At 41.8% G+C, this 26,798-nt stretch overlaps 2 protein-coding genes across 8 annotated transcripts in view; one reads left to right on the top strand and one right to left on the bottom strand.

The window, feature by feature from the left end:
• Positions 1-2,383: 2,383 nt before the first annotated feature.
• LOC132575411 (uncharacterized) lies at positions 2,384-8,042 on the bottom strand. 2 transcript variants are annotated; one of them, XM_060244173.1, is made up of 3 exons: positions 7,465-8,042; positions 5,179-5,259; positions 2,384-3,968 (listed from the first exon to the last, which is right to left on the bottom strand). In XM_060244173.1, exons 1-3 carry the CDS (start codon positions 8,012-8,014, stop codon positions 3,523-3,525), a joined length of 1,077 nt encoding a protein of 358 aa, XP_060100156.1. In that variant the 5' UTR covers positions 8,015-8,042; the 3' UTR covers positions 2,384-3,522. The 2 variants fall into 2 exon arrangements, with proteins under 2 accessions (XP_060100156.1, XP_060100157.1); XM_060244174.1 differs by lacking the exon at positions 5,179-5,259 and having other exon boundaries at positions 3,475-3,968.
• Positions 8,043-14,737: 6,695 nt separating this feature from the next.
• PRPF4B (pre-mRNA processing factor 4B) overlaps positions 14,738-26,798 on the top strand; it is a 44,141-nt gene continuing 32,080 nt past the window's right edge. For all 6 annotated transcript variants that reach the window (XR_009555674.1, XR_009555676.1, XR_009555673.1 and 3 more), the window contains exons 1-2: positions 14,738-14,961; positions 24,670-25,869. Coding sequence is in view for 2 of the 6 variants with exons in the window: in XM_060244175.1 (XP_060100158.1) it covers positions 14,852-14,961; positions 24,670-25,869 (1,310 nt within the window). In the remaining 4 variants the exon portion in view is untranslated. The remainder of the gene's footprint in view (positions 14,962-24,669; positions 25,870-26,798) is intronic.

Raw genomic sequence — 26,798 nt, forward strand, 5'->3', positions numbered from 1 at the left:
TGGTTGATAGTCAAGGCTTTTTTTGTAGAAAAAGCCCAGCAGGAACTCATGTGCATATTAGGCCACACCCCCTGATGCCAAGCCAGACAGAACTGCATTCCTGCTCAAAAAAAGCCCATCTGACAGTACTAATACAAATGATTGATTTTATTGATACCTTTATTAATTTTACTATTCTATCTTAACCATGGATAATTTTGCCATTTAATGTTTAAATGCGTTTAAATTATTTGGCTTTTTTGGTTGGCTTGGTGCCGTATAAATAAACTGAACTGATAGTACTGAAGGTTACTGAAAGCTATACCTCATACCACTGACATTTGAGGGCTTTTTAAAAAAATCCAGTAATTGATAGATTACAATTTTTAAAGCCCTCCCAAGGCATGGGGAAGAAATGGCAGTCAAGGGGGTAGGGACTGAGGTAAGGGAAGTGTGGAAGAAACTACCAGGTGGACGCCCTATTGCTTTATGGAAGCAGCAGCAACCATTTCCAGCTGGTTAGAATTAATACTTTCTAATGAGGGTAGCTTGTTAATAGCAATTCACATAAAAAGAGAGGGACCCAGTCAGTTTAAATCAAGATTTTATGAAGTAAAATTCATAGTACAAGCAAAGAACAAGAGCTGGCTGTTACAAAAAGAAATCTAAAATGCAATTCTAAACTAGAACATCACGCATGAATTTCTGCTCATTAACAGAATCCTTTCCCTGCCTAATTTCTAGCTGATGCAAGAGAGTTTGCGCCATTCAGTGAAAATGCCGTATTTACCCCCCACTACAATTTTTGAAGAACAAATTGTTCTCCATTATCTAAAGGCCCTATTTATGCCTCAACCCATCTGATTTTGCCAATCCATGCGTTTATTGCTGCTAGTCTAGACAAACTCATGGGATTAAAACCAGCTACACGCAAGAGTGAGGGAAAGAAACTACAATAATAATCAGGGCTTTTTTTGTAGCAGGAACTCCTTTACATGTTAGGCCACACCCTCTGATGTAGCCAATCCTCCAAGAACTTACAGGGTTCTTAGTACAGGGCCTACTGTAAAATCCAGGAGGATTGACTACATCAAAGGGTGTGGCCTAATTTGCAAAGGAGTTCCTGCTACAAAAAAGCCCTGGTAATTAGGCAATTCCCCCATCACCACCAGCTGGCACCTATCCTGTGAGATACCCAGTTCCTCTCTTTCCTGTTTAGTGCTGCTGTCACTGGAGGAAACTACTGCCAGCATAATTCCTGCTCCTTTGGTCCCGGTGGTCTCACACCTTCTGTAGTTACTGCACTCCTCTTAATCTCCATAACTGCCTTTAAGTTTATAGGGTTGAATCCAATGCTTCTGTGAATCACGTGGGATTCAATTTAGAGAGGGCTTGCAAAAGGGAAGGGGGGTGCGCCAATTCCTGCGAGTTTCCTTACTTCAGTTCCATGGCTGCCTCTGGATGGTCTGTCCAAATCTCAGTTAGGAGATTCCAGGGAATTAAGGGGGCTATTGGAGGGAGGGAGCCAATACAAATCAGCTGTACGTCTTTGCTCCGTTAAAAGAAGAGGAGATTGGATTTATACTTCACTACTTGAAGGAGTCTCACAGTGGCTTACGATCTCCTTTTCCTTCCCCTCCCCACAAGAGACATTCTGTGAGCAGTGCTCCCTCTAAACTGAGTTAGTGTGAGCTAGCTCAGTTTTTTAGCTTCTAGCTCACACATTTTTGTCTTAGCTCAGGAAAAATGGCCCCAACGCATGCTAATTTATGCAGAAGCTCATAACTTTAATGCCAGTATTCCCTGTGAGGTAGGTGGAGCTGAGAGAGCTCTGACAGAAACTGCTCTTTAGAGGAACAGCTCTGCGAGAACTTGTGGCTGACTCAAGGTCACATCAGCAGGTGCATGTGGAGGAGTGGGGAATCAAACCCGGTTCTCCCAGGTAGGAATCCATGCACAACCACTACACCAAACACTCCTTGCATTTGTTGCTATCTGCATGCGACACTGTCCACTTCCCTGCACTGATTACATCTCCTCCTGGTCTTTTTATCCTCTTGGTCCAGTACAAGTGTGATTGACAAGGTTCTGCCTCTCCCCAAGAGCCACCAATGTTGGGGAGAGTCAGCTGGACAACAGCAGTTAAGAGAGCAGCTGGGAGTTGGTAACTTGGGAGCTGAGAGGGTGTCTGAGTGAAACGGTGAAGAGCTGCTTACTACTTGGGTTAAAAAAGTCAATTTGTAACCAAGCATCCTGACTGCGGAAATAAGACCACAGCTCGAAAGTTTGCAGAGGGTGGTGCAGTGTTTAAGCTGAATTCATGTGAGCTAGCTCACAGTTTTCTAGCCTCTGGCTCACAATTTTTTTTGTCTTAGCTCAGGAAAAATGGCCCAGAGTAAACAAATTAATGCAGTAGCTCACAACTTTAATGCCAGTAGCTCACAAAGTAGAATTTTTGCTCACAGGACTCCATAGCTTAGAGGGAACGTAGGCCCTCTGTGTCAGTGGAGAAGGGGCATTACAGTAAGCTCATGGCAAACCAACTTGCACTACCCCAGTCACCCACTTCCAGCTCCAAGTCTAATACCCATGCCTTCATTCATTCCTGAAGTCATTTCTACTTCTTTCTTGACTCTTCTCACCACTCTGCAGCCTTCTGCCTATTTTTCCACAGCCATTTCAGTGACATGCCAAAAACTACAAGGTACATCTGCACACAGGATTTACAGAGCCCATATGCACCAGTTATTTCAGTGCATGTGCATCTCTCCCCTGCCTGCGAGCACCACAGATGGGAAAAGCTGAAGTGCCAGAGAGGCATTCTGTACAGCTGATCACTTTTTCAGCTGGGAGGCAAATGATGGTTTTCAGCCCTTTGGTGCTGAGTGGAAAGTAGGAGGAAACCAGGCATCTTTTCCTCCTATTGGCATGGAAGTTCTGCATTCTAGCCACAAACAAGGGGATGTGGAGGTGCGTGAAACCCTCTAGGCAGGGCCCGAGTCCATGCCTTACTTCAACTAGCTTACTGTTAAGAGTTTGGTATTAGTTTATATTGTACTATATTCACCCCCTACAAAATTTCATACAATTTCACCTATATATCCATCAGGGTGGTATAACTTTCATCCATTATACAGCACAGAAGAGGAAAGCTGGTTCCAACTTTGAAAGGAGGAGAAATGGTCACATGCAGGGGTCTTTTTGTAGCAGGAACTCCTTTGCATATTAGGCCACACACCCTTGATGTAGCCAATCCTTCAAGAGCTTACAGTAGGCTCTGTACTAAGAGCCCTGTACGCACTTGGAGGACTGGCTACATCAGGAGTGTGTGGCCTAATATGCAAAGAAGTCCCTGCTACAAAAATAGCCCTGGTTACATGAAGGACACAGGGTGTCTCAAGCTTATCACTGCATTACTTTTCCAAGTATTAGTTAAAGGGGAAGCGGGAATTCATACCTTATATGATGTTTAACAAAAAGCAAAGGAACTGAATGGAATGTCATAAAACTATAACGCCAAGAGACAAAACTACAACTGTGCAATCAAGGGCTATACTTCTGGGGCCGTCTCCTGTGGTTCACTCTGGGCACGAGTGTCCGTCTGGGGACGCCTGAGCGAGAGGGTGGAGAGATGGCCGAGCGAGGCCGGGCGTGCCACGAGGGCGAAGGGGAGACGGGAGTCTGTTCAATCGACTGCATCTGCACCAAGGATTCCAGCAGTTCTGTCTGGCGGTGCATGATAGCAATGATCTGCGCAGTGTCCGCCCGGTCTCTCTCGCGGTCTTGCAAGTCTGCTGTGGCGTACCTATTCAGGGAAGAGAGGATCCGATCTGTGGCTGTCTGCACCCTCCGGTCTGCTATCCTCGACAGTTCCATGACCAGGTCATTCCTCGTCTTCCTTTGGCGCTTTCGGACTCTGGTCAGGCGCCCTTCGGAAGAGAGGGTTGCGCTGTTGTGCAGCAGAGTCGGTGACGGTGGCATCACCGCATCTGAAAACAAATGACATGTACGAAAGGGCATGTTAAAGAAAGACTGCCATGAAAGCCTTTGAGCCTTTCCTTGTTTGCTGTGGCTGCCACCCTGTGGTATGGCCTGCCTGAGGAGGTCATTCCTCAGATTGCAGAAAGCAGAAATGTGCAGGAGGGCATTTCTGAAAAGGCAATGGTGGTGGTCATTGTTCCCTCTAGGCTGAGTTAGCGTGAGCTAGCTCACAGTTGCTTAGCTTCAGGCTCACATGTTTTTGTCTTAGCTCAGCAAAATGGCCCCAGAGCAAGTTGATTTATGCAGGAGCTCACAACATTATTATTATTTATTCTCAAGGAGATGTACAACAGTAAAAAAATACATATGTACAAAATCAATTACATTAAAAATTACAAACCCTGATGGCGTCTTTAAAGTGTTCTGTAGATCACAAAGTAGAATTTTTGCACACAAGACTCCACAGCTTAGAGGGAGAATTGGTGGTGGTGGAAAGTGCCACCAAGTTACTGTTGACTTATGGTGACCCCATATGGTTTTCAAGGGAAGAGACGTTCAGAGGTGGCTTGCCATGGCCTGCCTCTGCGTCACTACGCTGGTATTCCTTGGAGGTCTCCCATCCGGTGTTCCCTTTAAGCTGAGTTAGGGTGAGCTAGCTCACAGATTTTTACCCTCCAGCTCACACATTTTTGTCTTAGCTCAGGAAGGATGACCCCAGAGTACACTAATTTATGCAGTAGCTCACAACTTTAATGCCAGTAGCTCACAAAGTAGAATTTTTGCTCACAAGATGCTGCAGCTTAGAGGGAACATTGTTCTCATCCAAATACTGTCCAGAGCCGACCCTGTTTAGGTCACTTGCAATGACCTTGAAAAGGGACCAGGGATCTAATATGATGGACTGGCACAGGAGGCTGATTTTATAAAGGAAATAGGACTGCAGTCTTTCCAGTTCTTGCTGTAACCTTTATTTTGCTGTAACTGCATTGCATTCTACTTTTCGAATTCCATTCCCTGCATTGCTTATAGCATGGCATGTCCAATATTTTTGTTTGTTTTCATTGTTTTCTAGTTCTGCAATCCTACTCTTTTTATACTGAATACCTGAAGTCTTATGCTGTCTGGTGACATCATTGTAATCTGCTTGGAGTCTCTGCAAGAAAAGTGGGCTATAAATAAAGGGAACGTATCGATATATCTCAAACGCAGCTGCATTACCCATTCTTGAGTCTTTGTTGGATGAGCTGCCTGGATGAGCAGGGAAGAAAGATGGCAGAGAGGGAGCTGGATGATCGACTTCTAGCAGGCAGGGAGAAGAAAACAAAAACATGAGTTATAAAACACAAGTGTAAACCATTAACTATCAAAAGTAATATATTGTCTGGAGATTTGGAATCAGGTGCCACTAATATGCAGATGACACCCAGCTCTACCTCCTGCCTGAAAAACAGCCAGTTGCTGTGATCTCAGCCCTGACCTTGTGCCTGGGGTGCCACAGTGGATTGGTTAGGTGAGAGGTGGCTGAAGTTAAAACCTTCAAAAACAGAGATCATGTGGTCAAGTAGTTCCAGGGCTCAGGAGTGGCCAGTTTTACCTGCACTTAACGGAGTCCAGCTCTCTGCAGTGGACTTCATTAGGAGCTTAGGGATGTGGCTCCTTCTTTCCTCACTCTGGACAAACACGAGTAGGTATTTTATCACCGACACTGTGCCCGCCAGGTGGCCTCCTATCTGTCCTGCTCTGCCCTTGCCCTGTGAGCCACTTCCAGATTAGACTGTGGCAAGGCACTCTATATACATGCCCTGGAAGACGCTTCAGATGGTCCAGAATGCAACTGCTAGATTGCTGAGTCTCCCTGGCCTGCACATATAACATCAATACTTTGTCAACTGCACTGGCTTCTGATTCCAATTCATAGCATTGTTTTTGTTCAATGAAGCCCTAGGCAGTTTGGGACCATCTTACCTGCATGACCGCCTCTCCCAGTATGACCCCCCCTTGCCCCCTCAGATCACTGTTGCAGGCCTTCTACTGGTGCTTGGTCCATGGCCTGCCTGCTTGTCAACCACCAGGACAAGGCCATTTTCAGTGGTTACCCCGTCTCTCTGGAATCAGCTCCCCGAAGTAGCTGGTGCCTTGCTGGATCTTCCAGCATTCCATAAGACCCACAAAGCTGCTTTGTCTCCTGTGGGCCTTGTATAACCTTACAAACCAGGGAGCTGGCCACTTGTTTTGATTTCTCTGATTAATCAGTCAATAGTCTGACTAGTTTTATCACTTTATTTATCGCATTTATTTATTTGTATTTGTTGTATTTTTATAGTTTATTTGATTTCTAACCTGCCCACCCTGGAATGGGCTCAGAACGGGTAACATCAATTTGTAAAACATACAGCATTCCAAATTAAAAACACAACAAATTTACAAATACTATAATAATTACAACAAATACAGTAAGACCCATAAAACACACCCACTGTACAGCTAAAGATGGCCCAAAATCCTAGGAGAGCCAGTTTGGTGTAGTGGTTAAGTGTGCGGACTCTTATCTGGGAGAACCGGGTTTGATTCCCCACTGCTCCACTTGCACCTGCTAGCATGGCCTTGGGTCCGCCATAGCTCTGGCAGAGGTTGTCCTTGAAAGGGCAGCTGCTGTAAGAGCCCTCTCCAGCCCCACCCACCTCACAGGGTGTCTGTTGTGGGGGAGGAAGGTAAAGGAGATCGTGAGCCGCTCTGAGACTCTTCGGAGTGGAGGGCGGGATAGAAATCCAATATCTTCTTCTTCTTCTTCTAGGTGGGGGCAATATATAAGTCTGATAAGAAGGAAACGGAAAGTGAAATGGAGAAAGGAGGAGGAGGGGAAGCCAATCAATCCTAGATGGAATTCATTGGGAGTCCGTCACTGTCCTCAACCATAAGCCTGGCAGAATAACTCTGTTTTGTAGACCCTGTGGAAATGTAACAAGTCCTGCAGAGCCCTGATCTCTCCCAGAAGAGTGTTCCAACAGACTGGAGCCTGGGCCAAAAAAGACAGCTGGATGCCTTTTGGGTCAGGGACCACGAGCAGATTTTGACTGTTAGAGCATACTGCTCTTTGGGGGACATTCCAGGAAAGGCAGTTCTGAAGGTATGCTGGTCCCAAATAGTTTTGGGCTTTAAAGGTCAACACTGATGCTGTAAAACATCCCAAGTCTCCTGTGGAGAGATGGTGCAGGGTAGAAAATTCAGGGCTTTTTTTTGGTAGCAGGAATTGCTTTGCATATTAGGCCACACACTCCTAATGTAGCCAATCCTCCAAGAACTTACAGTAGGCCCTGTAAGTAGAGCTCTGTAAACTCTCGGGAGGATTGGCTACATCAGGGGAGGTATAGCCTAACGTGCAAAGGAGTTCCTGCTACAAAAAAAGCCCTGAGAAAATTAATTAATCACGTCCCAAAATGAGGACAAGCACATATTTACTATGACACTGTGGTTTATTCAGAGAAACCAAACAAGAGTGCTTACTTGCTGCTGGCCAAGACATGCTTGCAGGCTTTGCAGATGCTGCCCTCGTCATGTAGAACATGGGACTGGGGGTGGCGGAATCAGAGATTTCCACGGATAACTGTGGGCAAGGGGAACACTGATCCTGGCCCTCCATGTAGTCCCCGTTCATTGCTGGCACCGCTCCCTCTATCATGGGACATGGGGAATTGGTATCCCCTGAAGATTCCTCTGGCAGTGTGATATTCTGCTGTCTCCTCGGCAGCTGGAAACTAGAATCCCCAGCCAATATCCTGTCAAGCTGCTCATAGAAAGGGCACATGAGACGTCCATTCCCATAGGAAGAGTTGTCCTTGGCCTTTTTGTAATCCCGGCGCATTGTTTTTGTCTTGGTCCGACATTCTTGCGCAGTTCGCTCGTGTCCCCGCTTTGCCATCTCACTTGCAATGACTTGGAATGTGTCCATATTACGATAGCTACTCTGAAGCAGCTTCTGGATCTTCTGTTCTCCCCATATATCCAGGAGGTCAATGACCTCGGTGTAGGCCCAGTTGTTGCCACGGCGACTCATCTTGTGAAAACTGCAATTTTTTTTAATTAAAAAGAATTACAATTCAAATGGAGATAGATTCAAGTGGATAAATAAATAAATAATAAAATTGCCTGCCTCCATGTCATGCCCCTGGTATTCCTTTGTGGCCCCCCATCCAAATACTAGCCTGTGTTGACCCTGCTTAGCTTCTAAGATCTGACAAGATCAGGCATGCCATCTGGACACAAAGGTATGTATTTCTGATCATTCTGCTGCTCACTCCCACCCTTTGCAGCAATTGTTTTCTCAGCTCCGCCATCATCTCATCATCATTTAATCAGTAATTACTACTGCACTATAGTGCAGTAATGTTATAAAAATCTAGGGCCGCAATGTTCTAGTTTTTCTGAAGTAAGTCTCTAGCCTGTTTTGCTGAGGAGATATAAGGGAAAATATGCAGACAGTTTTTGTACAGATTGCCTGTACAAAAATGAGGAGGGGAAGCTGCAAGATGGCTGTAGTGGGTGGGAACCTCCAACTATTCACAGTGGCAATGAAAGCAATGCCTAAAATCGTTACTGTGCCAGAGACATCTGAAAAAGACATCCAAACCCTCAAGCTATGCACTGTACTAAACACCAAGAATTCGGAATAACTGAAATATTCTCAAAAACAATTTCACAAAAACAAAACAATAACTGGTCACCTTGAACCGATATAAATATTCCCAAGTACTTGCCTCAAGCAGCGTCCAGTGTTTTTAGAGGGAAAAGTCCTCTACAACTTTCATCTGTTGTGCTGGAAGAGCCAATGTCTCAATCAGTGTTTTTATTTGCATATTTCAAGTACACCAGACAGGCAAACGTCGAGGTCCATCACTGCAAAATAGAGCATGTGTGTATTACTTCTTAAGTAACTTGAGCATTATGTGTGGAAATATTAATATGTAAAATTAAATTGATGTGCCTTTAGAATGTAGACCTGTACAAGACTGTAAGAGAAATAAGAGTTCAAAATCTGTCCCATGTTTAGATGTGCTAGCTTACTAAAACTGGCACAATTACGATTATAGTTTTAGGGGGAGGGGCTGGGGGTGTTAAGCAAGCTGTTAAAACTATAGGTGAAAAAGTTGCACCTTTATTTAGAAAGAAAACTGGGAATGCTTTTTAAAAAAACAGGCAAACTGTTACGCTTAAACAACTGTTCATAAAATCACTGCACCTAGTTGCAACACATCAAACTTTTAAAAAATTAGACACAAAATTGCAAATATTTAAACCAACGTTCCTTTACAAAAAAACCCCCTACACGCTAAACATACTGTTTCTGAAATCCACAGCCGACTATTTCTAGCACATACAGAATAATCCCTTTTCGTGGCTTTCCTCTAGAACAAGACAAGACAGATCAGTACCGTCTCCTGTTTACTGGAAGCAGAAGTAGAGGCTTGGAAATTTAAAAAGGAGATACTCGAGGATTATACCACAGAGGCCCTTCAGGCTTTTGTCTTTCAAAATGCAGTCCTCCTCGGAGTTGCTGATGCCCGAGACGTGGCTGTGGTCATTACTCATGGTCCATCCATGGCCAAAGTTTCATGCAAAAAGATTTCTGATCTTCTGTCAGCTGGCCCTGGGCCGGTGAAAACGCCCCCCAAACCCTACGAATCTTCTGCACGCTACTTCAGCAGAGGAAGGAGAGCGGAATCTTCCGCTCCCTTCAACAGGGGAAGGCAAAGCAGGACGCCTCCCTTTGGTTTCATTCCGCTTCCGCTCGCCTCCCAACTTCACAATCCAAAACCTCTTGCCTACGGTTAGATCCCTCCCTCCAAAGGACTGAGGGAGTCTGTACAAATTATCTCAACACAGAACTCCCACATGCTTTGTATGCCACTGTAACAGAGCAAGGCGCCTTCCTTTCCGAGCCAACGGCTTCTGTAACCCTTCTGAAATAATTTCAGGGTTGATCTTGCAACTGTAACCATCTTTAGAAGAAACTGTATGCTGGTGAGAAGTCAAAGTGGGCGTCCTCCTTTCATCCCCCTTCCCTCTTTGAGACTGCTTTCATTTTAGGGTTAACAAATATCCTCTTTTTTGGTTTCCGTCCTCTTTCGGGCTTTTTTTTTTATATAAAAAGGATGAAAATTGGAAGGTTAGGAATATTCCTAGCCAGCAATTCTCACATCTTAAATAGTAAGGGGTATTTAAAATGAGATACCCTTGTCCAGAAATGTGTCTTTTTGCTTTTCAGAATATCATAACCCTGTTTCATTGATGATTGAAGTAGTCCAGAATGTGTCCTTTTTTTTGCTTTTCAGAATATGATAACCCTGTTTCATTAATACACACACACACACACAACACCAACCTTGCTTTGCTTTTTCACTGTTACATTTTTCCAGCCTAAGTTACCTCACAGGGTTGTTGTGAGGATAAAATGGAGAGGAGAATGGGTCTTCATTGTGGAGAAATACAGCACATAAATGAAATAATATAGATGAGAGATATTGGGCAGATAAAAGATAGGTGGGAAGGGGGAAAGAAAGTAGGAAAAGGTGAAGTGGTGGTTATTATTTCTATTTGATTTATCACCCCGGCTAGACTAGGCTTTGGGCAATCTACATCAGATAAAAATACATAAAACAAATAAATACATACTTCAATACAATAAAACAATAGCAATAAGAATTCTGACCTCTGATGGCAGTTGGCTAATTATACTCATTCTTATCAAAATGTTGGAGCATATGGGGGGAGGGAGGGAACAGTTCTGAAGAGGGTGGGCAATAGAGAGGGCGTCAGATATCACTGCCTCAGTCAAGAGTCTCTATCCTTACATGCCCTGTGGAACTGTAAAAGATCCCGCAGGGCCCGGACATCATCTAGCAGAGTTCCACCAGATAGGAGCCAGGACTGAAAAATCCCTGGCCCTAGTTGAGGACAGCCGAGCTTCTTTGGGACCAGGGATTACCAGCAAGTTGTTACCAGCAGAGCACAATGCCCTGCCAGGGATATAGCAGAGAGGAGAGGACGATCCCTCAGATACATTGGTCCCAGACTGCTCATGGCCTTAAAAGTCAACACCAAAGCCTTGAACCTGATTCGGTACTCAATGAGAAGCCAGTGTAGCTGGTGCAGCACAAGTTGTATAAGTGCCATCCGTGGCATTCCCAACAGGACTCGTGTCACCGTATTCTGGACCCACTGGAGTTTCCAGGTCATTCTCAAAGGTAGGCCAGCATAGAGCGAGTTACAGTAGTCTAATCTGGATGTGACTGTTGCATGGATCACTGTGGCTAGGTCCAAACAAGATAGGAGGGGAGCCAGTTCCCCGGCTTGACAAAGATGGAAAAAAGCCACCTTGGAAATTTGGGTGACCTGGGCCTCCACTGAGATCATGCCCAGACTGTTGACAGATAGCACTGGTGACAATGGCGTCCCATCAAGGGTCAGTAACCTGCACTCCAGCTCCAGTCCCGGTCCCTCCAGCCACAGGACCTCCGTCTTTGATGGGTTCAGCTTCGGTCTGCTCTTTCTTAGCCAGCCCACCATGGCCTCTACTCCCTCAGCCAGCTTTTGCAGGACCATAGCTGGGTGTCATCTGCTCTGCATATTGGTGACACCCAAGCCTGAAACTCCATGCCAGTTGAGCAAGGGGGTGCATGTAGATGTTAAACAACATTGGGGAGTGGAGTGCCCCCTGGAGGATCCCACATACTAGGGGGCACTTAGTGACGCATCCCTCCCCTGCATCGCCCTCTGTCCCCATCCGTGGAGAAAGGTTATGAGAGCTGTTAGAAAAGGAAGAAAAAATTAGGTGTTTCCCGCAAGTCCTTTCAGGTTCCTCAACATGCAATTTGGCCTAGCTCAGTGGATGGCACTGTGGAACTGGGCCAGCTTTCCCAGGTAGAGGTTGCCCAGGGGGGGGGGGGTTTGGGAAAAAAGCTGCAGGTGGGGTGGGGATAGGTTGTTTGGCAGGTGAGAAAGAGAGATTGAAGCAGGAAAAGGGATGAGATTATGAGGGCTTTTAGAGAGGAGGAAGAGGAAGTAGTGGAAGAAGGGAAAATGGGAGTTATGGAATAAGTCCTTGCAGTTCCCCTGCTTGTATATTTCTAATATGGCAATCTCTTCATGCAAAAAGCAAAACATTTATGCAAAAGCCTACTGTTGACATAATCTGGTAAATGTGGATGCAGGAGGCCAGAAAAGTGGCAATGCATTATGAACAGCTGCATTAATAAATTAAGAGTTTTTCCCCTCCCCTGTACAATCTTTTTTCTAGAAATACACTTTGCCCAGGTTGCATGTTTATTGGTCCTGTTGCAGTTTTTGAGAAATACAATACTTGACGCCATCACTTTGCATTATTAATTAATTAATTACACTTATATCCTGCCCTCCCCATGAGTGGGCTCAGGGCAGCTAACAAGTCAAACTGGTGTCTCAAAAACACAATTTTATATAATATTATATATAGGCTTAGAACCTATTTCGTAGAACGTTGCTAGGATGTCTGAAGGTAAACAACACAATTCCTTTCTTCTCTTCAACCATTTTCTATTCATTGATTGTTGGTTTGGAACATTATATTGGAGTGCTTGGAATTGGTGTGCTTCTGGGTTTCCAGAGGTATTCATAACTTAGGGTTGCCAGTCTCCCGCTTTTACAACTGATCTCCAGCTGGCAGAGATCAACTCCCACGGAGAAGATGGCAGCTTTGAAGCATGAACTCTATGACATTGTGCCATGTTAAGGCCCCACCGTCTCATTGATTCACTCCCAAAGTCTCCAGGTATTTTCTAACACAGACCTGGCAACCTTGTCATAACTTTAGACCAAGATGTGTGCTCAAGCAAGGAGACTGGAAACATCAGGAATTAACCCTACTGCTTATGCAGTTTTAAATTCCATTGGATCCAATTAATTTATGCATGTACTTAAGGTTGTAATTCCAAGAACACTTTCCTGGGAGTAAGCCTTAACGAATAAAATCAGATTTGCTCCTGAGCAGACTTGTTTAGGATTGCTCCCTAACTCTTCTATTGAAATCAACAGAACTCAAAAGTCCTTAACATGCCATAATACAGATTCGCCTTTGAAGATAGAAAATAATACAGTAAGCAAGGTGGAACATACAATAAACATTGCAATAAACTTCAATCACATTCCTTTGCAAAAGTGCCCTCCTGGACTGTTCCATTTATTAAAAATGCTCTCCTGAACATTTACTGTTTGGCAGTCCTGTAAAATGATTGAAGTGATCACCTCAGGCAGGCCGCTCCACAAATCCAACCTGAGGTAGTTTAATTATTATCAACTGAAGAGTTAAAGAAACTGTCTTGTTTTTGTAATTGTTCACTATGTTCGATAGGGCTGAAACAATAGTCTGTAAAATAGGTAACCACTATGACAGATGAAATAGTATAACTAAACATTTAATTAATTAAGACAAAACCCCAACGATTCAAGAATCCAGTCCTCTGTCCTGAGAAGCTGATATTTAAATCTAACCCATCCATTGTATTTCACCCCAACTGTATATTTGCAATGTGAGAATGTTACCTACCTACTATGCATATACCTGCTTGTACTATTTGCAGGATATTGTCAAACAACAGCAAGGAGATCCCCTTCTCCAGATTAATTGAGTACCCCACACTTTGCACAGTAACTCATAAATGCTAAAAAAATGGGACAAAATGCATTTGAATGACTATGCCAGAAAAAACTTCAGTGTATACTATTGAGTGATGACACACTAAGACTTAAGACACAGTTTGTGATACTATGAAATAACCTGCCATGATACTGGAACAATTGTCTAAATGGAAAAGTACACTGCTACCAAAAGTGTCTTTTGCTACTTAGGCCCATAAATTAACCCCTTATTTAGATTCAGTCTATTTAGCTTTATTTGGATTCAGCCCAGGGCTTTTTTTGAACAGGAACGCAGTTCCGGCTGGCTTGGTGTCAAGGGGTGCAGCCTAATGTGCAAATGAGTTCCTGTTGGGCTTTTTCTACCAAAAAAGCCTGTGTGAAACAATGGCGATGTTAGGGGGTGTGGTCTAATATGCAAATAAGTTCCTGCTGGGCTTTTTCTACCAAAAAAGCAGATTCAGCCTATCTAGTCTATGTCCCCCCCCCCCAATCCTCCCATTTAAAATGTAAGAGTGTGATAACGAAGGACTCGCAGTGTAGCTGAAGTAGTGGTCTCTAGTCCAAGTTTGTAAGAGAGCATATTACTTCTAGTGATCACGGAAAGAATTAATCCGCCAACAGCTGCAGTCACACGCAGTTATTTGGAAGTATGTGGCAGTGAATACAATTAATGAACATTGCCATCGTTCCGAGCTGAAGAGGTCTCCAAAATATTGTTCTCTCGACTCACTGTAGAAGGGCTGAGAATCTACCAGAAACATTCTACGCCTGCGCCTGACAAACGCTTTTTGCAGACACTCCCTAAACAGAACATTCCATAACCCGTTCCTCCTGAAATACTTGAAACCATAGAGATTAAAAAAAAACACAACCATGTTCTACACTCCTCACTTCCGGCAACCATTTGAAAATTGCCATACACTGGGTAAAAGTAATATGTGGGTCTCTCCAACACAATATCGTTACGGCGTCCTATTAGCTTTTTTCGTTGACCACACCGCTTATACTTTTCAACTGGGAATCGAAAGTATCAGTCTTCGCATTGTGAAACTTTCCTTTTGACGTATCGCAACCGCGCCCAGATATCGGAAGTTCCCCTTTCTCTTCCCCCTTTTCAGGCGCGTGACATTGACGTCATTTCCGGCTGCTGACGAGAGGCTCTTCCGCTCTCGGCAGCTTTCTACGCTGTCACCTGTCGCCTTAGCTGGCCTTCCTACCGCGCATGCGCCACGCCCCAGTCTCTGTACTAGCACACAGCAGCAGCGGAGAAGGAGTTCGGAAGTTCAAAATGGCCGCGGCGGCGATGGTGGAGTCAGGACTGAGGGGTCGCGGGTAAGAAAAAGAATACTTATAAAACAAACAAAAGACCTTTAAATATCGTCCGCTTTTCTTCGGAGAGGGGAAAAGCGGAGGACTCTAGAAGGGGATGGGGAGACCGAGGCCAGGAACGGCCTTCCAGCGCGAGCGGCCACTGGGCCGTTATAACGGTCGCGAGGAGGCCTCTTCGGGCCTGGCGCGCGAGGCTCGGATACGGCGAGCTTCTTCGTCGTGCTCGGTTGCGCGCGCGCCCCTCACCGCCTCGCAGGAGCTCCTTCCCCCCGCACAAACCGATTTCCTACGCGCTTTCGCCTGCTAAGCCTTTGCGTGCTTACGGTGGAGTCGCTCCGCCTCAGGCCGAGTTGAGGGCTTTATTTTATTTCATCTCAGACGATTATTGTTGGCTGTTTCTCCCCTCCCCCCACATACACAAGCTTCAGCCTTAAACAGAAGAGTGACAGATCTGCCTCAAGCCTGTATACCTCTGCTGTTTACTTGGAAGTGAAACTCGGTTGTAGTCGGAGAAACTTAACCCGAGGCCGCTGCATCTGGTAGTGAGGCCAGGTTTCTCCGTTCGTCGAGACGTTGGGAATATCTCATGTGGACACCAATGTTCCCTCTAAGCTGCAGAGTCTTGTGACCAAAAATTCAACTTTGAGAGCTACTTGCATTAAAGTTGCGAGCTACTGTCATTAAAGTTGTGAGCTACTGCATAAATTAGTGTGCTGTAGGGCAGTAGCCCCCAACATTTTGGGCACCAGGGACCAGTTTCATGGAAGACCATTTTTCTACAGACCGGTGGAGGGGGGCGGCGCTGGGGTTTTTGCCGCCACAGGCTGCCCCCCACTCGTGCCCCATCCCTGCCCCCCATGGGGGTCTTTAAATGGCGGGGGAGAGTCTGAGGCTGTTTCTTCTGCCTCCCCACTAGGTGGCCAGGTTGCAGAAGCGGCCAATCTGCCTCCCCCTCCCATTTAAAGACCTCCGCCAATCAGCTGATCAGAGGGGGCCTATAATTGAGGGGTAGTTTAAGTTCACAGCAGCGCTGCCCCTTCTGCCAAGTGGACAAAAGAGGTGGTATGGCCTCGCTCCGTGGCCCAGTTGCTAGCAGGTCCACAGACTGGTATTGGTCCACAGACCAGTATTTGGGGACCCCTGCTCTAGGGTCATCCTTTCTGAGCTAAAAAAATGTGTGAGCTAGAAGCTAAAAATTTAAGCTAGCTCATGCTAACTCAGTTTAGAGGGAACACTGGTGTATACCACATGGTTTGAGAATGAGTTTATTTTGCACTTCAGTGGCTTTTGTTGTTGGCGTTGCTGTGTAAACTTGGTTGAGCCAAAGTAATTCAGAACAAGGTATGTACCTACAGAGTTCATCTTGTGCAAACTTAGACAAGCAAGTCCATATGAAGTCATCATACAGTCTCTCAGTTCAAATATTATAATGCTGCCAATAATCCTTTTTTTAATGGAGCCATGCAGTGTTCCCTGTAAGCTGAACTAGTGTGAGCTAGCTCACAGTTGTTTTAGCCTGCAGCTCACACATTTTTGTCTTAGCTCAGGAAGGATGACCCCAGAGCAAACTAATTTATGCAGTAGCTCACAACTTTCATGCCAGTAGCTCACAAAGTAGAATTTCTGCTCACAAAACTCCACAGCTTAGAGGGAGTATTGGAGCCATGTTTTTCTGCTCCACAATATTTCCATATGAAATTTTCATGTGCTTTGCTGATAAAGCAGCGCTGAACAGTGGTTACAGTACAGTGTAGTGCACTGTTAAAAATTTCCCTCTGGTTTTTGTAATATGAGCTTTGTGGAAAAGCTTGAAATCTAAAACAAAAATCCAAGAACCTGATCTTGAGAGGGTCTGTGCTGTGCATGCAGAAGGACTCAATTTTGATCTTCAGAAAAGGATTTTGGGTGGCAGGTGTTGGGAGGGAGAAGGCCCTTGTTAATCAGATCTGATCTGACTTGGAAGACAAGCAGCTTCATATGTATTTGAAAATCTACTGGTGACATAAAAATGAATCTTGCATTACACTGCCATATCCAACAAATAAAACTGTGAAGTTATTAAAAGAAGATATCCTATTAAATTCAGTCATGCAATTGTTCTTTTTAAGTACACACAGTAGAAACAAAGTTACTTTTGTGTGTAGTTATGTTTGAAAATAAGTTATAACACTGTTGGGATTATTGCTTGTCTTTACATTGTGGATCATAGAAACAGTCCAGCCCTCCAGAGAATGGGGAACTTTACAGGACCAGTGTCTCTGTGTTCTCTCCCCTCTCTCTAACAAAGCTATGCATCCCTTGTCACCAGTTTCCTATAATAAATTCTGCTTGGAAGAGGTTTGTGAGTAAGCACTTCATCCAGATTTTGTAACAGACTAATTAAACAGAGGTTGGTTTGGAATTGGCATTGGTTTGGAATTGGTCAGTGCAGCTTGATTGTTGTGCTTGCATATTCCTTTCTTCTTGGGCATGAAACTGGATTGGAAACTTCCCTGTTTAACCAAGCCTCTATTTGGCTTAATGTTCCAAATATAAACACCTTAGGAAATCAAAGTTTGTTTACTCCCTCAGTCTAGGATTTTTAAATGGGATTTAACCAAGGTTTAGAATTTTTGTTTGTGAAGGAAATCTGATTCTGATTTGACAGGGTGCCTGCATCATGGCCAACTGGAGGTTAATCCAGCTGGGAAGGTTTCCATCAAGGTCTTTATGATGAAAGAAAAACATGCACGCTTAGGAGCACATTGTGTTTGATTACAGTTTAATTTTGGCTTGTGATACACAAATTCAGCTATTGCGTCATCAAACTGACTGTAGAACAGAAATGGGAAATGTTATCTCTGGGGGAGATAACTTTTGTGTAAGTTTTAGTACTGAGTTATACTTGACTCTTATTTAATCTAGAAGTTTTTGGAAATCCAATTTATTGGACAGGCTTTCAGGAAAAAGTTGATACACTTTTGATGCTAGGTTGACATTTTGGTCCACATTCAGCAGTGATTCTAAACCTGCAGTTCTGAGCTGGCATAATTGGGAGTGAGGTCCATTGAACCCAGTGGAACTGTTCTGAGTAAACTTGAATAGAATTTGCCTATCCTACAGGAATAAAAGAGGACAGTATGCCTTATGCGAGCAACTCTGAATGAGGACTGCAGTTTGTGTGAAGGGACTGTTTAACAAAATCAGAGGTGTTTTCAAATGAGGCCAGTTGTTACCCATTGCTTAAGTATTACTTTAGGGGACAAACATTTTACAATCACAATCTCTGATATGGATTAGAAAAGTGTATTGAGTAACATTTATTAAGCAGTGTAAGTTGAATTACTAGGTTGTGAATAGAAGGAAACATTTTTTTCTTGTCCAGAATTTGAGATGCCTTTAAATACTTTAAAACTATTGTGTATACTTTGTTTTAGCTTGTATTGTAACTTTTATAATCAGGTCAGTTTCATATTGCAGATCTTTCTATAACAATTGGTGCTAATCACAATAGAAAACACAGTTTTTGAGAGAGTTTGGCATCTGTTATAGTAAGTGGTATAAACTTGTGTTTCTTGACAGAACTTGTTTCTTTGTTTTCATTTGTTTTCTTAAATGGTAAAGATGCTGAGAATTAAACTGCTTGTGTATAGCTCTACCTAAAGGAAAGTGAGGATGGGAAACCTCATGTATTTGCTTTTTGCTTTCACCTTCAGTTCCCTGCAGGGTTACCTGGAGCCAACAAGCTGGGAGGTACATTCATCACATACACTACAGCACTGCAACAGCTTTCCTTCTGCCTGTCAGCTAGAAATCATTGGAGTAATTTAATGTATGGTCTTCTTTCCAAGAAAGTGAATATGCATATCTCTACCCAAACTTAAAATTAAAAGGAATACAATTTTCCAGTACTTTTTTGCCCAACATATTTTATGCTGAAGAACAAAATATTAATGGGAGCTATATATTGCAGCTGCCATATTTATCTTGCAATTGGGCTAGCATAATGATTTATTTTCCTGGGGTTTTTGGTCAGAAACATTTATAGGGCTGCCTTTGAAGACTAGTACAATTCAGGATTTCATTTTGATTTGTAATATTGTGAATAGGTTGATCTTGAATACATTATAGATCACCTTTTCATTCAACTATGATAAATCGGATTGACTGTTAGTAGTAATTTATTAATGACCTAAGGATACCCAGTGAACTTCATTTCTTTGTGGATTGGCATCTAGGTCTGCTCAGCCCTGTTTCAAAATTTTAACAATGATGATATTTCCCTCTCTAAGAATATCTGTATAAACTAGGTCTGTGTGCTCATTCTAATAATGTACACTTCATTCAAAGATAATGAATGATACAACATGCAGCTCATAAGAGACAAGTATTAGAATTATTTTTTAAGACCTGGAATCCAGTTATAAACATTTACATCTACCTCCAGTGCTGACCTTAGCAACAGGATATTTCTAGATTCTAATAGTGCAGTCATTGGTATAAGAAATCATAAATGCTAATAGTGCAACTGTTACGCTTTTCTGGGAGTAAGTCCCATTGAATAGTCATGAGTAGGATAGGATTGCTCTCAATTTTTAATAAGTAGAAATTAATTATTATGGACATCATATTAATTGAAACTCAGCTAGGTAGAGTCAAAATTGCTATAATTTTATCAGAATGGCATTATTGTTTAAAAAGAAATATCAGACTTTTAAAAATAGCATTTGATTTTTAAAGACTGAATTTGGCAGTCATCAAATCTAAATATTTAGATGATAACAATATAAAGCTCATCATCATACCATTTAATTGTAAAATAAAAGTTTTAATATATGTAGTAATTTTGCTTTATATATTTTGCTATATATTTTGGTTTTTGCTCTCATTTTGCTCTCGATGCTGTTAATTTCCACATCTGTGAAAGTGAGCTGTGGCATATCCAACAACAACAACAACAACAACAAATTTTATTTGTATCCCGCCCTCCCCGCCGGAGCAGGCTCAGGGCGGCTAACAACATGGTTCAGAGTTAAATTATACAAGTAAATAAAACTACATTAAACATTATCAGCATTTAGTTAAAAATAGTTATATCCAAACTATAAAGTTCAGAGAGAAGGTTTTTTGGTCCCATTGTTTCAGTGTTCTTCAGATGTACAAACAATTAACAGCATATTTGAGCCCCAGAGAGCACTGAGGTCAGTAGGAAAAAACAGACTGACTACCCCTGGGCCAAGAGAAATTAAACTACAGAACACTCGCACACGGGCCTTTTCGGCTGCGGCCCCATATCTTTGGAACCAACTCCCAGAGGAGGTGCGGGCCCTGCGGAACCTTGATCAGTTCCGCAGGGCCTGCAAGACCACCCTCTTTAAATTAGCTTTTATGAACAGCTGCACTATAATTTTACAACGAAGAAATATCCGCCATCAGCATTAACTAGAATATAGCGTCAATGATAATGTTATGGTTTGTTTTAATTAATGCACGAACTGGTTTTTAAGGTTAAATTAATGCTCAGTTTTAATGTTCTTAATGTAATTGTTTTATTAATGTACCATTGGTCATTGTGTTGTTTATTACTGTTCTATTTATTAATGTACCATTGGTCATTGTGTTGTTAGCCGCCCTGAGCCTGCTTTGGCGGGGGAGGGCGGGATACAAATAAAATTTTACTTACTTACATACATATTTGTGCTTTTTATTTGCAGTTTGGACATTTACTGTAAAATGTATATTAGAAAATAATTTCAGAATACACTGATCATTAAGTAGCGCTCCCTCAGGATTCTTTTTACCTACATTGTTTTGCATTTAGTTGCCTTCATCTACTTAGGGGCCTTATCTCAGCAAAAGCAGTTTTTGGAATTTATATCCTTAGCTGGATGAGAGACTTCACATTTTAAATAGATGCCATGCATGTGGTTTCTCCACCCATTAATTCTGTTGGGGAGGTGTATACAGAGTCCTCTTGGGGTTCTTATTATCATTGTATGGCATTGTGTGTAGTATTGCCAGGAGATCCTAAGATTGTCTGGCAGCCAGAAGTTCTAGCTCTTTTAGTGTTGTGCTCTACTAGGGGACAAGCTAAACTTGGTTTTAAGGCAAGAGACATTTTAGAGGTGGTTTGCCATTGCCTGCCTCTGCATCACAAATGTGGTATTCCTTGGAGGTCACCCTTCCAAAATACCAGCCAAGGCCAAACCCTGCTTAACTTCCAAGATCTGACAAGGTCAGGCCAGCAAGTCAGGGCAACCTATTGGGAAAGTAAGTGATTATGCCAGTCAGCTGTTTTATTAGGAAAGTCATTTAGTTATCGCCTCAGTGAGCAGCTGAAAGGTGGGACTTGGTTTTGTCTAGTTGCTTGGACTTGGTTAATTGAACAGTCAAATGTCATACTAGAATAACAAAGATACTTCATCTGCATGTGTTTGATACTAGTACTAATTACAAAAACAAATTATTTAGTTGTCATTCCAAAACCATTACCTTAAGTTTTGCAATTCATTGTTATAAACAGTAATAATGTTAGGTAAGTTGTTTTAATAAATATAAATGTTTCATTGAACAGTCTTGATTTTATCTTGTAACATGAGAATGAGCCCCTAGTTTCAAATTTTAAAAATGAAATTAAATCAGTAGAGCAAAGAAACAGGGTTATTAAAAACAAAATTCAATTATGCTATGAAGAGAAAGCTGATGGCAAACTGCTTGTGCTCATCTCTTGCCTTGAAAACCTCATGAGGTAGAAATTTATGGGGTGGCTATGAGTCGGTTATAGTGAGCCCTGTGGTGCAGAGTGGTAAGCTGCAGTACTGCAGTCCAAGCTCTGCTCATGACCTGAGTTCAATCCTGGCAGAAGCTGGGTTCAGGTAGCCGGCTCAAGGTTGACTCAGCCTTCCATCCTTCCGAGGTTGGTAAAATGAATACACAGCTTGCTGGGGGTAAATTTTAGATGACTGGGGAAGGCAATGGCAAACCACTCCATAAAAAGTCTGCTGTGAAAGCATGATGCGATGTCACCCCAGAGTCAGAAACAATTGGTGCTTGCACAAGGGACTACCTTTAACCTTTATGAGTCAGTTGCACCTGGATGGCATGCTTTTCATGAACTGTTGTACTGGAGTCTATAGGAATGGTTTTTATATTTAATATTCAGGCAGAATACAATCATTTGTGCTTTTAAAAGATTTGTGGCTAGTTAAATTAGAATACAGATGGAGAAGAAAACATTCATAATAGAATGCAACCATAGTTGAATCAGGAAAGGAAAGGTCCCCCGTGCAAGCACCAGTCATTTCTGACTCTGGGGTGACGTCGCTTTCACAACATTTTCATGGCAGGGGTGGTTTGCCATTGCCTTCCCCAGTCATCTACACTTCCCCCCCAGCAAGCTGGGTCCTCATTTTACCGACCTCAGAAGGATGGAAGACTGAGTCAACCTTGAGCCGGCTAGGGTTGCCAGTTGTCCCTTTAACAGACACTTAAAGTGTGGAAATGGGTGGCTGAATGTCATGAAATTGAGGCAAATAAACTTGGAAAATTACATCTGTTAAACCTCTGTTAAAGGTTTATTTTTTTTTAAAAAAAATGGCTGTTGGCAGCTCTAATTCAAATATGTATCTGATTTATGCTAGTGATTCCTGATTCACTAAACAACATGGATTGAAGCTGGCTTTCACACATAGAATTTATTAGCTGACTCAGGGTAATAACATCAGTTAGAGTGCAACTTACATTAGTGCAGCATATATTTTGCAAGATCTTTCTATATATGACATTATAAATACATACTTTAAATAAAAAAGCAAGATGTCATATAATTCAGAATGAAAAATTAGGTATAGAGCTATGGCACAAAAATGTGTTTTTTCTAGTACATTGTTCAGTATTATATGTAGAAAGTGTAAAACATTTAATTTTAAAGGTTAATCATCTTCATAGCATAATGTCTGTAGAGAGGCAATGAGTTTTTAAAATGCTGAAATGATTAACTTGTTGCATATTAAATTAATATTTGCAAAGCTCATAATAATTTTCTAAAGAATTTTAGAGGCCCTTTCTGCAGCATTGTGGTATAATATACTATTTTATACTTTGTAAAAAATTTTATAATGAACTTTAATAGGCCTAAATTCTTCACATTTAGCTATCCTGAGATTATAAGGTGAATAGTTCATGCCTAGATGGATACGTAGTATAAAGTATTTAAGGTTATGTATGAGCAGCCCATTAGAATTTTAGTAATTTCAGGTTGTCTGTTAAACCATTATATTTATTCTTCATTTTATTCTTAATTTATCTCCAGAAATTCTAATTCTTCATTATGAAACAAAAAGATTGTTATGCTGGGCCTGTTTTATGATCATAAAGCTGGTGGTTGGTACCTTCTTTCTATGCTATACATGATTTCATTATAAATTAGCAAGTAAAAGCACTGGGGAAATGGTTCAAAATATAATTTTCTCCTGTGAAGAAAGTAATGTAGTTTGTTTAGCACCTGATTACAGGATGCATGCTAATATTTCAAATGATTCAGCCCTCTGCCCAGTCTGGAATATAAAATGATAATAAAGATTAGCGCACAAGTTCCAAGTGTCATTTCAAAAAAACTCCAAGGGGACATTCCAGTTTGTGTCACATGCATTTAAGAACAAAGCTATTGATTGATTTAATTCTTGTATGTGCTTTTTACCACCACCCCCCCTCCAAGTGACTAAGACTAGCCAACAAATTTAGACAGAAACAATGTAAAACTTGGTAAAGGTCTTTTTTTGGGGGGGGGTTGGGGTAGGGCAAGGGGAACAAAATTATGGGTGTCCAAGGAGCTGTGCAAAGTGCCACTGATGTATGATTATAAATGTTGTTATCCCTTTATTGAGAGAGAAGGAAAGAAGAAGTGTGACCTATATAGTGACTATATCAGAGGGTGATATGAGGATAAAATTGGGCAGCAGGCATCTTCTGATAAACTTGGAGGAAGGATGTAATATAAATATGAGGAATGGAATAGGAAACCAGTTATGATGCATGATTAGGGTAATAATTGGCTAGCTGCAGCTTATGTAATGAAGAAGTATCAGTTGTGGGAGGAATGGCCCGGAGGGAATTGTTTGCAAACACATGGTGATTTCTCATTGTTCCAATCTGTAATAGAAGTAATAACGAATAATCCCTGGTACTGTTGCTATTTTATAGCTGAGCACTAGTATATATGGAATATTTTCTGGTGAATTTGGTGGAGGGCAGTGGTGGTTTCATCTTGGCACTCCCCCACTTCAGCTTCATTCTTTCTGCATGATAGTGTGGCACCTTTAGGATCTGATCCCATCCTGTCTCTTAGAGGATTGTAATATTTTTAATGTTATTTATTTGATTTTATTTGCTATAACTGTTGTTATAAGTTTTGAACCGCCCTGAGCCCAGCTTCAGGAAGGGCGGTCAAAAATTCAACCAATTAAATAATCACATCTTTGTTGTGTGAGGCATCTTGATGTTTCCACAGACCAAGGTAAATGTTTGAGTGACTTACTGTTGGAATGTTCTGAATTTATTTATTTAGGATATTTTTATGCCATCTCTTCAGAGTCCTGCTCAAGGTGTCTTACAATTAAAACCAAATCACAGTTTTAAAAACAAGGCATACATGGAGAATGTGAAAAGATTGTTGTCCTCTTAATTTAGAATGCTGTATTTGATTACTAATCTATCCTTTTAACATATTTACAGGCTTGAAGATGCTGATATTTCAGAGAGAAGTGCAAATGAAGAAAATGGTGATATTTCAGAAGTAGAACAACCTCAAAATAAGCACAGCAGGCATAAAAAAAAGAAACATAAACATAGAGGAAAGCATAAGAAACACAAACATTCTTCAGAAGATGATAAGGACAAAAAACATAAACATAGACACAAGCATAAGAAACATAAACGAAAGGAGGTTATCGATGCCTCTGATAAAGAAGATGGGCCAGCAAAAAGAACTAAAATTGATTTCTTAGCCCCTCTAGAAGACTTGGAAAAACAAAGAGCACTGCTAAAGGCTGAACTTGAAAATGAGTTAATGGAAGGAAAAGTTCACTCTGGAATGGGATTAATATTGCAGGGTTATGAGTCAGGTTCTGAAGAAGAGGGAGAAATCAATGACAAGATTAGAAATGGGACTAGACCTACAACTAAATCATCAAACATTAAGGGAAAACAGGAGATTGCAGACAATAAAACTATTTCAAAGAAACGAAGTAGAAGTAAATCAAAAGAACGGACTCGACACAGATCTGATAAAAAGAAAAGCAAGTCAGGAGTTGATGCAGTCAAAGAGAAAACAACTAGAAGTAAATCAAAAGAAAGAAAAAAATCCAAAAGCCCCTCTAAAAAATCCAAATTACAAGACCAAGTAGGAAAGTCAAAATCTCCAACCCTTAAAAGGCGCTCTCAAGAGAAAAATAGGAAGTCCAGATCTCCTCCCGAAGATAAGACTAAAGGAGAGGATAAGACTAAATCAAGAGATCGTAAAAAATCTCCAATTGTTAGTGAAAGTAAAAGTAGAGATCGTGGCAAAAAATCCAAATCTCCAGTAGAACAAAGAAGCAAATCCAAAGACAGACGGTCAAGGTCCAAAGAGCGAAAATCCAGGAGACTGGAGACTGATAAAGAAAAGAAACCTGCTAAGTCTCCTTCTAAAGATGCTTCATCAGGGAAAGAAAACAGGTCTCCTAGTCGAAGACCAGGCCGCAGCCCTAAAGGAAGAAGTTTGTCTCCAAAACTGCGTGATAAGCTAAGACGCAGTAGATCGCCTCTTGTTAATGATCGCCGGTCTAAGCAGAGTAAATCACCATCTCGAAACAGGTCTCCCGGTAGGAGAGCAAAAAGTAGGTCAGCAGAGAGAAAAAGAAGAGAATCAGAAAGGAGGCGGTTTTCCTCACCAAGGTAATGTTCTCATTAAATTTATTTTATTATTTAAATATTTATATTCTACTTTTTATCATGGTGCAATGTGCCTTGAAAATAATATTTAGAAGCACTCCAAGTTAAAAACAAGATGAACCCCAAATGCCCCCAAAGATAATCTGCATTTTTTTTAAAAAAACCCTAAGAAACACATATTTAAAATACAGGCATCTGAAAGTAACAAAGAATCATGGGGATAAACGATTGCTGCTTTTGCATTACCAATTTTCTGAATTATGGTAATTGTCTTAAATTGATATAATAATTCAAGGCATAGGAGGACAGCATGAGTATCTGTGTATATGAAGTATTTTTGTAGACTTGGCTTTTATTAACAGTTTGTGAATCTTTTGTTTAATCCTTATCTTCAAGCTAGTTAGGGTGACATTCATTGTTTCTGAACACTTGGATGTCGAGAAGCATACATGACTTTTTAAAAGAAGAACTACATAAAGACAGTTCTATCAGGTTACTGATCACAGTAGCCTTAAGCGCAAATGTTATTTTAAGAGACCCATTGACTGCCAATATGAAATGCTGAGTGAGTGACAAATAGCAACTCTTTCTTAACTTCGTGTCATATAAGACTAACATAACAGATTGTATGCTGAGCAAAATGATCATGTTCTCTGACTAGGTGTGTGAAAAATAACTTGGTATGTTTCGGGTTTGGGTATATTGAACCCAAAAAAATTGGTATTTCCCAATATTCCCAAATCCCAATACTTTAATGGTATTCAGATTCAGTAAATATTTGGGATATTTGGAGATTCAGTAAATATTTGGGATAATGGAGACTCAGTCTGGGGGAATATGAGCTCTGTGGGGGCCCTTTTTTTGAGGTACAGTCACCAAATTTGCAGCATAGCTGCCGGTGCCTCTCTTAAGAAAAACACCCCACATTTCAA

Source organism: Heteronotia binoei, chromosome 7 (assembly GCF_032191835.1).
Source record: "Heteronotia binoei isolate CCM8104 ecotype False Entrance Well chromosome 7, APGP_CSIRO_Hbin_v1, whole genome shotgun sequence".
Classification (NCBI taxonomy): Eukaryota; Metazoa; Chordata; class Lepidosauria; order Squamata; family Gekkonidae; genus Heteronotia; species Heteronotia binoei.

What these genes read in the sequence shown, in the direction of transcription:
- LOC132575411 (XM_060244173.1), bottom strand. Translation starts at nt 8,014, where the DNA reads ATGAGTCGCCGTGGCAACAACTGGGCCTACACCGAGGTCATTGACCTC. An exon ending in CATGTCTTGGCCAGCAGCAA is followed by an intron (nt 5,260 to 7,464) that starts GTAAGCACTCTT and finishes CCTGCCTGCTAG; the next exon opens with AAGTCGATCATCCAGCTCCC. An exon ending in CAACAAAGACTCAAGAATGG is followed by an intron (nt 3,969 to 5,178) that starts GTAATGCAGCTG and finishes ATTTGTTTTCAG; the next exon opens with ATGCGGTGATGCCACCGTCA.